Genomic DNA, 13,068 nt, shown 5'->3' on the forward strand with positions numbered 1-13,068 from the left:
ATAGCCTGTACAGAAGCCCGGACACGGCCCCGTGTCCATTGGGCACGGCCCCGTGTCCACCCATTTTCTCTTTCTTCATTAATTGCAGTTTGTCTGCATTAGTGACCACGCCGCCGTGTCCGCTGGGCACGACCCCATGTGTAGAAGCATATCTGTACTATCAAGATTTCCCTAGATTCTGCGAATCTTAGAGTTGACCGCGGCCCCGTATCCGTTGGGCACGCCCCCGTGGTGGGTGATAAAAGCTTCTATAACTTTGTCTTTTCTGCAGTCACTTGGGCACGCCCCCGTGCTCATTGAGCACGGGGCGTGTTCAGCCTTCTGTTATCTTGTTTTTGCTTGGGAGGATGCTGTCAAGGGGTCGGGCATGCCACATTTATTCCTTTTCTTGTACTTATGTTAGATTTAGCTGTCTTTTTGCTTCTTTTGTTCATTTGAGTTCATTTAATCCTGAAAATACAAAAGGAAGACAAAAGCACACTTTTTCCAACATTAGCACTAAAAAAGGGTTAGTTTTATGCCACAATTGATGTAATTTATATGTTGCATTTTGCACAAATCAAATACCCCCACACTTGAATATTTGCTTGTCCTCAAGCAAAACTCTTTATAATATGGCTTTACACTCCCAAATGGAATAGGTAGAAGAGAAGGTTTTTGGGCTTGTCATAGAGTGTACGGATTCCAAGATTTTTATTAGGTTTTATTTTTATGTTATTTACAATCCTATTCGTCATGGTTTATTTAGAACTTTACATAAGATAAATTACTTATTTGGGCATAACATGCCTCTTTAAAATTCCACTTATATACAAGTTCACATACCTCACGGGAGATCACTCAACACTCGGCCGATGATATATTTTTGTGAAACACTCGAGACCGGCATGGAACTTACTTCTACCATATGCTTGCCAAGCAATCAATCCGCCTCCTTTTTAACTATAAACTTTTGTAAATATCAAGAGGACTTTGGGGAAGGGTTAGGCTTGGGTTAAAGATAGGTGGTTGGGTTAGTGGTTAGTAGAAAAGGGCGAAAGGCGTAGAAAGCGTCGGTTTTCGTAAGACTTTTATATATTTTTTTTCATAACTTTTTATTTTAATGAAGCAATTCTTTAAACAAAGTTCTTTTTGATGAACTTGTTTGTTTTATTCCTTGTCTTCATCATCATTTTTTTTATAAGGAATGTCATATGAAAACCGAGATTTATTACTAAAATAAATAGTTTAAAATGAAAAAGGGTTTTGGTGGGTAAAAGGGTGTTTGTTTTGTAGGTTAAGAAATGAAAAGGTTTAGGCTCAAAGGGGTTAACTAGGGGGATTTTGGGTAGGTGATAAAAAAAAATAATGGTGTAGAAATAAAAAAAGGTTAGTCCTAATGCCTCCATCATTTACTTACTCGGGTTTAAGTTGTTAAGGACCGGGAATGTATCGTCGTGGTAAGTTCTAGAGTTGTAAGAAACCAAGCGGCTATTCACACAAGAAACGAAAAATGAGCATTTAGTTTAAAGATGTGTATTTGTATGCTCAATAAAGACTAAAAACTCACTTTTTGTGGGAATGGTTTTTTTATGTGATCAAGTATATATAATCAAATTTTAACTAGATTTGTCATGCCTTTTCATAATTTTCTTATGTTGGTTCTTTTTATCACGACGCTATCGGTTGTAAATTTGTAAAAATATAACCCTTTTTAAAGCTTGTAATTCCCAAATTAAACCGAGACAAGTAAAAAAACTGAAAAGTTTTTGAAAAAATTTGGGGTGATTAGCAGTTCCAATAGAGTTTTTTTGTAAGGCTTGTGATTAGGACTTGCAAAAATTCAAGGTTTTAGCATCCCCCCCCCCCACACACACACTTAAATTACACATTGTCCTCAATGTGTCCCAAAAATAAGTTTTTAGGTTGATTGAATGTGTAAAAGTGTGTTTAAAAACAAATTTTAATGTTTCTGGGCGTCTGGACACGGGCCCGTGGTGTCCGGGCACGGCCCCGTGTTCAGATTGCTAGTAACAAAAATCTTGTAAAAAGAAATGGAGCCTGGGCACGGGGGCGTGTTCAGCGAACACGCCCCGTGTCCAGTTACCTGAACTGGGTGATTTCCTGCAGATTGTGCAGCACGGGGCCGTGTTGGGTGGGCACGACCCGTGCTGAACTTGCTGTAACGAAGAAAAACTGTCGGGAGGTTCTGTTTTTGTGCATGGAGTGCTGGTTCAAGTTTCCCTTGGTATCGTTCACCATCCTGAGTGTGTTTTATCCATTACAACATCACCCAAACACTAATTTAACTAAAACCATCATTCCATTAAAATAACATATTACATAAGGTCCTAGAAAATTAAAAACAAAGCAGAAAAATAAAAGTTAAAGGTCCTAAATTAGATAGGTCAAGTGATACATAAAATCATCCTAAGGAGTTCTACTTTTTTTTTCAATAAGAATCAAAATTCCGGAAATAGCTTTCCGATTTTTAAAAGCTTTATAGAACTCCGAGCCGAGGGGTGTTCCCTAGATGTTGTTAAAGCCATTCTTCTATCTCTCTCGGGAGGAAGAAGGCAGCTTCATTTTCCTCAACATCTTGTGGAGGGGGAGTGACACCAACCGGAACCCCTTGTAGTATGTCTCGAGGGGGCCCCAGGTGTATGGTCTACCACTCGGCCGGTATGATGACTTCCGGCACCACATTCCATGCCCTTTGGGTGATTACTGGCACCAAAGGAGAAGAAGCGAGAATGTTCAACCTTTGGTGCAAAATGTTGACCTCTCGAAGACATCCTTCTAGTCCCACCGTTAAGTGATTGATATGGTCGACCAATGCTTCTTCCACCCCCGTCATCTCATTAGTGGCCTCCTTAAAGTGTAAACATAGCTTACAAGAGAGTCTTCTACCGTAGATGACCTCCTCCCTTGTCGGTTGTTCCTGGATTGCGATGAAGATGTTCCGCTAGTTTTGCTCGCCATTCTGAGAAAACAGACCGAAAAGGGTTCAATTTTTATTTGAACAGTACCTCGGACACGGCCCCGTGTTCAATTGTCTGCAGGTTTTTTGAACAAGGAATCTTGGAGTTTTAAATTATTTTTCCGATTTATAAGGCACTTTTAAGCATAAATAATTTAAAACTGTGTTGTAGAACTTATTTTCATCAAGATTCCTTGAATAATAACCTTACAAACACCACAATAAAGCTTGGAATCATGGTGATTTCAAGCTCTAATGGAGGTATTGAGTGAAAATTGAAGAAGAAGAAGGCAATGAACAAAAGTGGAAAAGACAAGATGGTTGTTGAGAACCTTCTTTAGAATATACCTAGGATGGTATATGTGAAGATCTCACCAGATCTTTATCTTTGGAGTGGTCCAAGTGTGCAGGAATCTTGCTGCATTTATAGAAAACGACAGCACTCTGCACACGGCCTCGTGTGCAGACAAGATTTTGACACATTTTTTCAGTATTCTGACCACATATCAGACGAGAATCTTTTGGTGGACACGGGGGCGTGCTGACCTGGACACGGCCCCGTGTCTAGAGGCTGTCTATGGAATTTTGTCTAGTTTTAACGAATTTATCCGGATCGGGTGGTTACTTACTGAATGGAACAACACCGAAGTGCCTAAGATACCTTAATTGCTCTAATTTTAGACGAGAACGCAAGAGGTTATCGGTAAGGGTGATTCCTAAGCTAAATGTAGGTGGACAAGTCCAACCCTTTCCCGGGCTCTCGTTAAAGAAGGTGTATGTCGAATCGCTCAGGTCTATTTATGCATCGAACGAAGTCGATGGAATTGTTGTAATTTATATGTTGCATTTTGCACACATCAGGGTGACCCACCGGCTTTGCCTTAAACCCCCTAAACTTTTACAATTTTGTGTTTTAAGCCCCTCAGTTTTGCTATCCCTAAACTTTTATAATATTTCATTTCAACCCCATCAGTTTTGCTACGGCCCTATCACTTTTGGAGTAATCAATTTTAGTCCCCCACAGGCTTTGCCTTACCCCCCCCCCCCAAACTTTTACAATTTTTCATTTCAAGCCCCTCAGCTTTACTACCCTCTAAACTTTTACAATATTTCATTTGAAACCCCTCAGCTTTGTTATGACCCCTCCACTTTTGGAGTGATCAATTTTAGTCCCTTATCTAACTTTACTATTCTTCTGTTTTAACAATTGGCATTTTTAGCCCCTAGCTTTTTACTAATTTCTATATTACTTAAAGTACAAAGTCGGTGAAACCACCACTCTTTGACTTTCAAAATTTCCACTTTTAGCTTATAGTTTTGTAATTCATAGTTTTTGCATATACAATTTTCCTTTTTTTTTTTCTCTCTACTTTTGTAACTTGCATTTTTTACCTATACTTTGGTATTTTACGTTTTTGGCACATATGCTTTATACCGATCCTCAACTTTTAAACTTTGCTTTTTTACATTTTGACGTAAATTTGGTATACGCTTTCGGCCTTTATTTTGTATGTTTCCTACATATGAATCGGGTCAAATATAATACGTTTTGACTTGATGGTATAAATTCGAGTTAGTCGAGTCGCATATAATACGTTATGATTGTACAGTATAAACTCGATTTGCTTTACATTTTAATCCAATTGCAACACATCTATAGGTTACATTGAATTCAGTTGGATACCTCTATATGCACATCATTATATGATTAACACATCTCATACAGTCCTCCCATCATCTGCCAATGAGCTAGTGGTGGAGTGGTAAGGGAGAGATCTTGTGTTACAAGTGACTCAAGTTCAATTCCTGCCCCTAGCATTTAGTTTCTGCGGCACCTGGTGATGATGGGAGACTAGGCGAGTAGGCGGCGGTCGCTAGTTCGATCCTTGAACTGAGCGGGTTTTACCTCACCGCACTGTCGTGCCTTCGGGCGAGTGTTCACGGGCTTTGCCCCTAGGTGGGGGTTTTCCCCGGTTCGAAAGGCGAGTGTATCCCGATGTGGTGAATTTCGCCAGTAGCCCATTTGAAGGATTCGTTGGCCGTTCAAAAAAAAAAAAACACATCTCATAACGCTTGGAGTAATCCGTTCGATGTTTGTGATATACCCACGCCACAACGCGCATGGGTCTTATTACTAGTTTTACTTTAAAAGGGAAATAAGCCGTAGAAACAACACTGCACAAAGACGAACACAAACGGAGATCTACAACACAAAAAGGGGATCTTTGTTCCTCCGGCATCCGTATGTGTAGAGTGTTCTCACTTTTCAATTGATACACCATTACGTCCCGTTAGGGTTTCAGTTTCAAACACTAAAATCCCCATTCAATCACCGTTATGTATAACAAGAGTGGCACCAAATGGCAGAAGCGATTCACCAAGATGCATAACATCAGGTTACCATTATTTATCACTATTATAGCTCTAATATTTGTAATTCTAGTATTAGGGATCGATAAGAAAAAACCTAATTCTCAATTAAGGTTAGGGTTAGCAAATAAAAAAGATACCAGTTTAGATCCAACGGTCAAAATCTTGAATGGCACTGAAGTAATTTGGCAAATCCCTGATTCCCCAAGATCAATTTTGTTTATAGCTCATGGGTGTAATGGTAGGGCTGCTAACTTTTGGGATAAATCCCCAAATTGTGATCATTGTGTCGGTCTGCCGGAAGAAAGGGCGATTGTTATTGAAGCGCTTGCACGAAAGTTTGCTGTGGTTGCGGTTTCGAGTAGAGGCAAGTGCTGGTCGCTCATGAAGGAGACATTTGTTGTTGAAAGGGTTATTAAATGGTGGGTTAAGAAACAGAATCTTGAAAGTTTGCCACTTGTCGCTTTGGGGGCTTCCTCGGGTGGTTATTTTGTTTCGATGCTCGCGAGTAAGATGAGGTTTAGTAGCATTGTTGTTATGATTGCTGAAGGTGTGTTTGAGGATATTGATGTTACGAAAGCCTACCCGCCTACACTTTTTGTTCATATGCCGAAAGATAAGCGCAGGAAGAAGTTGATTGATGTGAATCTTGAAGTTATGAGGAGGGAAGGTGTGGATGTTGCTGAGATTAAGTGTCTTGAGTTGCCTTTATCACCGACTTTTCTTGCTGATAGAGTTCCGGGTCTTGACCGAAGGATTTCAGAAGAGTTGTTTGATATGTTTAAGGAGAAGGGGTTTGTCGACGAGAAAGGATACTTGGTGAATGACGGGCGGGTTATACCTTGGAAAGAAGCTATGAGTGAGAGGAAGTTAATTTTAGCTAATAAGGTTTTGGTGAATTACATTCAGGAGGAACTGAATCTTGCATTTGCATATCATGAAATGACTAGCTTGCAATCTGAGCAAATGTTTAATTGGTTTGAATCTCATTTGTGATGAAGAATATGATCTGACACTGAGTAGCATTTGAGGAAGTTGTGAAAATTTTAATGGTAATCTTAGTCTTTGTTGTATTATATGAATATGATTTGTGTTTTCTTGTTAGGGTGCTAACTTACATGTACACTGAAATTATGAGAGAATGATGAGATTCTATTCTTATGCCTGTTTAAAATTGTTGGTGTGTTTCTTCTGATATTCTGATTAATTGCTTTCTGTAGACAACTGTACTACCGGTGACAATTTAAAAGGCCAAACTAGAAAACTAAGCTGAATGCTGATATTAATCGAAAATTTGATAGCCGGGGGATTTTGGGTGGCTTTGAGTTCAGGTCGGGTTTCAGATAAAAATGGACAACCCTATGGGGCAATAGACCTTTCTGGTTAGTAATGGTACACGATCTGAAACTAACTGAGTATGGATGCTAACCGAATCAAATCGATTCTGGATGCTATAAGATCTCAAAAACACCTATTCTAAATTCCGTTGGGCTCGACGGGTATGCCCGAAACCCGACACAAATGGGACGGGTATACCTGATACCCGACGGGTATTGGGCCGGGTACGAGATTAGTTTTAAAAAAATTTCGCCGGTATGGGCCGGGTACGGGATTAGGTGATACCTGACTCGATTACCCGAAACCACATACCCGTTTACCCGTACTATATACCCGATCTTATACCCAAATTTTTTTAATTTTAAACTTTGTTTTTCATTAACCCTTTTATATTAGTAATTTAGTATGTTGATAACGTAAAAAAAATTCTTTTAGTATATATATTTGATAATATTGTGAAGAATTCATTGTTGGTTCAGGCCCCTCACAAACACACACTAAGTCACCTATAAAAGAAAACAAAAGGAAAAGTTTGCTAGTTATTTTATTCATCACCCAATAAGCCTTAAATAGGTAGGTATACATGCAACGACGTGAACAAGAACCATTCAAAATATTACTGACTCATCTTCCTAAGGAATCGGTTGACTCCACCAACCCGTTTGACCCCATGCTAAATAGACTTCCTAACTTATTCAAACATAACTTAATCAGTAAATAAACCACAAATAACCACCTGACCTAGTTGATCCCTAACCCGTATCGATCGACCCGTCATGTCAAGATTATCCAACATTCATGATCAAACTTATACGTATGTAATGTACATTTTTATTTATAATAGTTGTTGTATAAATAAAATTATATAATAATTATAATAGTAAAAGAAATGGATTTTGAAATCTCAACGTATATTTTTTAACAAACAAATAGGTATACCCAATGCCCGTGAGTATACCCGATACCCGATGGGTAATTACCTGACAAATACCCGACGGGTATTGGGTCGGGTATGAGACATGATTTTATAACCGGGGCATGGGTATGGGATTGCCAATACCCGAACCCGACCCATTGCCATCCCTAGCCATGCTTATTCAAACCCATTACATCCTCTATTTCATATGCTGTAAATCAATATGCAACTGAACTGAACGTGTTTGACTTTAAACAATAACTTGCAAAATTTGAAACATAATTAAGCTAATTAGAAGAACTGAACTGAACTGAAAGTGTGTGATTTTAAACAATAACTTGCAAAATTTGAAACATAAGCTAATTAGAAGAAAGGAGTAAGGACGATTTAAAAACCTTTTTGTTTTATGTATTTCATGAGTATTTTCGTCCGCCGCGTTAGATTTTTTTTTTTTTTTTTATTTACAGATATAAACAATATTTTTGAAAGCAAATTAGCAAACATAATTCTAACCTAAATTTTTGAAAAACGTTTGTTGACTAGAAATGGTAATGTACAGATACACCAAACTCAAAAACATTAGTGTTGATGTAGGTAAACAACGATTACCAGTAACCTTCGGATCACTCTTATAGACCCCCTCATTGCAGAGTTCTTATATTTTTTTTCTAATGTAGGTATACATGTTATATTTTATTGACCTTTCAGCAGATAATTATGATTACTTCATGCTCAGGAGATATCCGTATTATATTATAAGGAAACTTCGTGTTAAATAAAAAAAATGAGTCGATCCACTATTGACTTTTCAACAGTTGAATAGTAGATGTAATAATTAGATCCTTAAACATATATATACATAGGCTCTTGTGTGTTCATTAATATCCTTAAACATATATATACATAGGCTCTTGTGTGGTCATTAATCATTAATGATGAGGGCACCATGGATCTGTTATTGTTTTGCCTTGTTTCTCATCTTCAATTGCTGCTCAACCACTGCCAAGTCATCCTTTGGTTACCCTACTGCAAATCTTTCAACCACATGGACCAACACGGAATCTTTACCCCATTCTGTTAATTTCACAGATGGTTCAAGGGTCCGAGCCATTCTCCTTGGAGGTTCATCTGGGTCGAAATTTGCTTGTGGGTTTTACTGCAATGGAACATGCACCTCTTACCTCTTCGCTGTCTTTATTGTTCAAACCAACCGTGCTAGTAGTATCGTTCTACCAGCTAGCGGGTTCCCTCAAGTGGTGTGGTCAGCAAACCGAGACTATCCAGTTAGCTATGGTGCAGTACTGAATCTCACTGCAACCGGAGAATTGGTCCTACAGGATGTTGATGGAAGCAAAGTTTGGTCTACCAACACCGCCGAGAAATCTGTTGCTGGTTTAAACATGACTGATGATGGGAACCTAGTGCTGGTTGATATTAGTGGCTCTGTGGTTTGGCAATCTTTTGATCACCCGACAGACTGTTTGGTACTGGGGCAAAGACTGTTTCAAGGACAACAGTTAATACCTAGTGTTTCGTCGAATAACTGGACTACCCAAAAAGGTTTATATTCTCTTCAAGTGACAGATAAAGGATTGTTTGCTTATGTTGGAACAAACCCACCTCAAGCCTATTACAGTAAACCGGTCTCTAGCAACGATAAAAATAAAGGAAGAAGATACGTTAGGTTCTTGAATGGTAGTTTGTCTTTATTCATTGATACTGTTGAGCCAAGTGAACCTGATGGCCTGATTACCATACCTCGAGCATCATCGACCCAGTATATGAAATTGATGCCGGACGGGCATTTGAAAGTGTTTGAATGGCAAGAAAGGTGGTTAGTGGTGGCAGACCTACTTAACAGTTATCTTGGAGAGTGTAATTATCCTATGGCTTGTGGAAGAAATGCCCTTTGCTCAGGTAATCAACAGTGTAGCTGTCTAGTACCAGTAAACTTCATAGCAGTTGATGAGCGACAACCGAACATGGGTTGCTCTGAAATTACTCCTCTCACATGTAATGCAGTCCATGGTTTTATTACACTTGAGAACGTTACATACTTCAACATTATTGCAGACATGGAGAAGGTGGATATTGAGACTTGCAAACAAGCATGTCTCCACAATTGCTCATGTGTAGCAGCTATATTTCATTATGGCTCAAATTCTTCAAGTGGGGATTGTTTTTTACCTTTTGAGCTCTTCACAATGATGAATGTTGATCCAGATGCAAATCATCATAATGCTTCAGCTTTCATAAAAATCCAAAAAGAAGGACAGCTTTCTAAGGCTAATACAGGTGTATCACCTGCAAGAGTTGTATTAACTTCCATTTTGGGAAGTGTTATGTTTCTGATTCTGGTTATACGTTTCATTATATACATAATCCAAAAGCGAAGACCGGCAGAAGAATCTATAGGCGAGATACCAGGAATGCCGACTCGGTTTTCCTATGAAGAATTGAAAGCTGCCACAGAGGATTTCAGTAACAAGCTTGGTGAAGGAGGATTCGGAGCTGTTTTTGAAGGGACTCTTAAAGATTGCTCAAAGATTGCAGTTAAATGTCTTGAGGGTCTTGGGCAGGTTAACAGTTCATTCCTAGCTGAAGTTCAAACCATTGGAAGCATTCACCATGTAAATCTGGTTACGCTCAGAGGATTTTGTGCATGGAAATCAAAACGTTTTCTCGTGTATGAATTCATGAGTAATGGATCATTAGATCGGTGGATCTACCATGGAATCCGAGAGCACGCACTGGAATGGGAATGCAGAAAGAAAATCATTCTTGATGTAGCCAAGGGTCTAGCATATCTTCATGAAGAATGTAGGCAAAAAATCATCCACTTAGATATTAAACCTCAAAACATATTGCTGGACAGTGATTTCAACGCCAAAGTATCAGATTTCGGGTTGTCAAAGCTCATAGACAGAAATCAATCCGAAGTGATGACTACGATGAGAGGAACCCCGGGATATCTAGCTCCAGAATGGTTGAGCTCAGTTATTACTGAAAAAGTGGATGTATACGGCTTTGGGATCATTCTCCTAGAGATGTTGTGTGGGAGGAAGAAATTTGACAAATCTCAGCCTGAAGAAAGCCAGCACTTACTTGATGTGCTTCAAAAATGTTGGGAACAGGGAACTCTGAAAGATATGGTTGACAAGTACAGTGAAGATATGGAGACACACAGTTCAGAAGTTGTGGAGATGATGAAATTGGCTTCATGGTGTTTACAATATGACTATACGAAAAGGCCTTCAATGTCGATGGTGGTTAAGGTGTTAGATGGCGTAATGGAAGTTGAATCTAGGTTGGATTACAACTTCACGGATCCTGGAATGCAAAACGCAGCAGTTGAAGCAGAGAAAGATATGACACCATTGATGGCTTCTGTTATTTCTGGTCCTAGCTCCTAGGTAAGTAACCATGAGGTTCTAGTGGATGACATGTATGCACATTCGCAATGTTTCATGGGTTTTTTGGTGTTCTTTTGTCTTAAACTTTTGGTATAAGAATATGTCCTAGTTGACTAGCATTGGTATGGTTACTAGCATGTATCTTGTTTGAAGATGTTTTTTTTTTTTTTTTTTTCTGTTTAATTATAATAAATTATTGCGTTAAAATGATTTATTTTGATGGGTTAAGTCATTCTACAAAAACTCTTAAAAAAAGAAGTGCACAAAAAAACAACGGATCGCACATGTCGAGCAAAAATAACACGATGCTGAAAAATATAACACAATGTCAATAGTAAAAAAATGGATTTTTAAATCTCTAACGTATAACTTTTAACAAACAAATAGGTATACCCAATGCCCGTGGGTAGACCCGATACTCGATGGGTAATTACCCGACAAATACCCGACGGGTATTGGGTCGGGTATGTGACACGATTTTATAACCGGGCATGGGTATGTGATTACCAATACCCGACCCATTGTCATCCCTAGCCATGCTTATTCAAACCCATTACATCCTCTCTTTCATATGCTGTAAATCAATATACAACTGAACTGAAAGTGTTTGATTTTAAACAATAACTTGCAAAATTTGAAACCTAAGCTAATTAGAAGAAAGGAGTAAGGACGATTTAAAAACCTTTTTGTTTTATGTATTTCATGCCATTAACATGAAATCTTAACGAATTTGACTTGGTGAAGAGTCAGGAAATTATTCAAAATAGGCCTGTGGTTTTGGGAGTGTTTATTAAACTTTGAGTAAATTACAAGTTTTGTCCTTTATGTTTACATCAAATTTCAGGCGCTGTCCTTTAGCGCAAAAATTGGCAGGCGGTGTCCTTTATGTTGCCAAATCTTGCAAGTTTTGTCCTTTTAGCCAAACCAGGTTAGATTTTTTGGTTAAATCTAGTCATGTGCAAGGCACATGAGGGTACTATTGTAATTTTACCATTCAAGGGGCTATTGTGTAAGTATTATATAGATTAGGACTATTTTGTAAAATTAGAAAATATATTAACTTACTCTCTCTCTTAACTTCTGCACACTCACCCTCTCTCTCTCTCTCTTAACTTTTCTTCTCTCTCTCTCTAACACAAGCTCTCGCACTCACTCACTCTCTCTAAAAAACTACTGCCTCACTCTCTCTCTAAAAATCTCTGTACGGTGGTGGATTGTGGTGGGGTGTGACGGTGATAGTGGGTTTAGCGGTGGTGGGTGCGATGGTGATGATGGGTGGCGATGGTGGGAGGTGTACGGTGGCGGGTTTTGGATGGTGAAGATGGATGTGATGGTGGGTTGTGGTCTGTGGATGCTGAAGTTGGGTTGGGTTGTGGTGAAGGTGCGTTTGCGGTGGTGGAGGTGGTTTTAGGGGCAGTTGCAGGTGGTGGCGGCCGGAGTGCTGGTGGCTTGTGGATGGCGGAATCAGATCTGAACGGGGATGGGATCATCGTTATATCTTCTCAACTCGTTGGTATATCTCCGAATCGAATACACACCACTCGTATTATTTTGCTGTGTTTGTGGCCTCTTACAATTTTGGGTGTTTGATGAGATTTTTAATAAAGATACGTCTCTGCTCGGTGTACAGTTTCAATTATTTTACCATGTTGGGTGCTTGAATTTGATTTTAAATAAGGGCACATAAGTTATATAAATTTATTAGTCAGAAGTTTGTGGAAGGGGAAGTTTGTGGAAGGGGAATATATGAGGTGGGTGCAGTGCTCACAAAAGGTGATTAGTGAGAAACAACAGCCAATTAGATAGAAAATCCGATAGAAAAAGGGGTCAATTTCGTCCTCCGGCGATTAATTTTTGTTAGCGTTGCCGTTGATGATGGTGGTGTAAGTAGTTACAGTGATGGGTTTGTGGTGTATTTTGAAGCGGATGATAGAGAGAGAAGAAAGAGAGTGTAGGTTTTTTTTATTTATACTTTATTCTTTTAATTTTTATATAATGTTTTATTTTTAAGTTTTGTACAAAATGACCCCCTAATAATAGTTCTTTACAAAATAGCCCCTTGAATGGTAAAA

General features: G+C 38.9%; 2 protein-coding genes across 2 annotated transcripts; both read left to right on the forward strand.

Annotated features, from left to right (window-relative positions):
* Positions 1 to 5,116: 5,116 nt before the first annotated feature.
* Positions 5,117 to 6,503, forward strand: LOC110894901. The gene has a single exon (XM_022142157.2). The coding sequence runs from the start codon at positions 5,297 to 5,299 to the stop codon at positions 6,323 to 6,325; it is 1,029 nt and encodes a 342-aa protein (XP_021997849.1). The 5' UTR covers positions 5,117 to 5,296; the 3' UTR covers positions 6,326 to 6,503.
* A 1,954-nt stretch (positions 6,504 to 8,457) lies between these two features.
* On the forward strand, positions 8,458 to 11,142 carry LOC110894902 (G-type lectin S-receptor-like serine/threonine-protein kinase SD2-5). The gene has a single exon (XM_022142158.2). It carries the CDS (start codon positions 8,516 to 8,518, stop codon positions 10,994 to 10,996), a length of 2,481 nt encoding a protein of 826 aa, XP_021997850.2. The 5' UTR covers positions 8,458 to 8,515; the 3' UTR covers positions 10,997 to 11,142.
* Positions 11,143 to 13,068: the final 1,926 nt, after the last annotated feature.

Source organism: Helianthus annuus, chromosome 12 (assembly GCF_002127325.2).
Source record: "Helianthus annuus cultivar XRQ/B chromosome 12, HanXRQr2.0-SUNRISE, whole genome shotgun sequence".
NCBI classification, from domain to species: domain Eukaryota; kingdom Viridiplantae; phylum Streptophyta; class Magnoliopsida; order Asterales; family Asteraceae; genus Helianthus; species Helianthus annuus.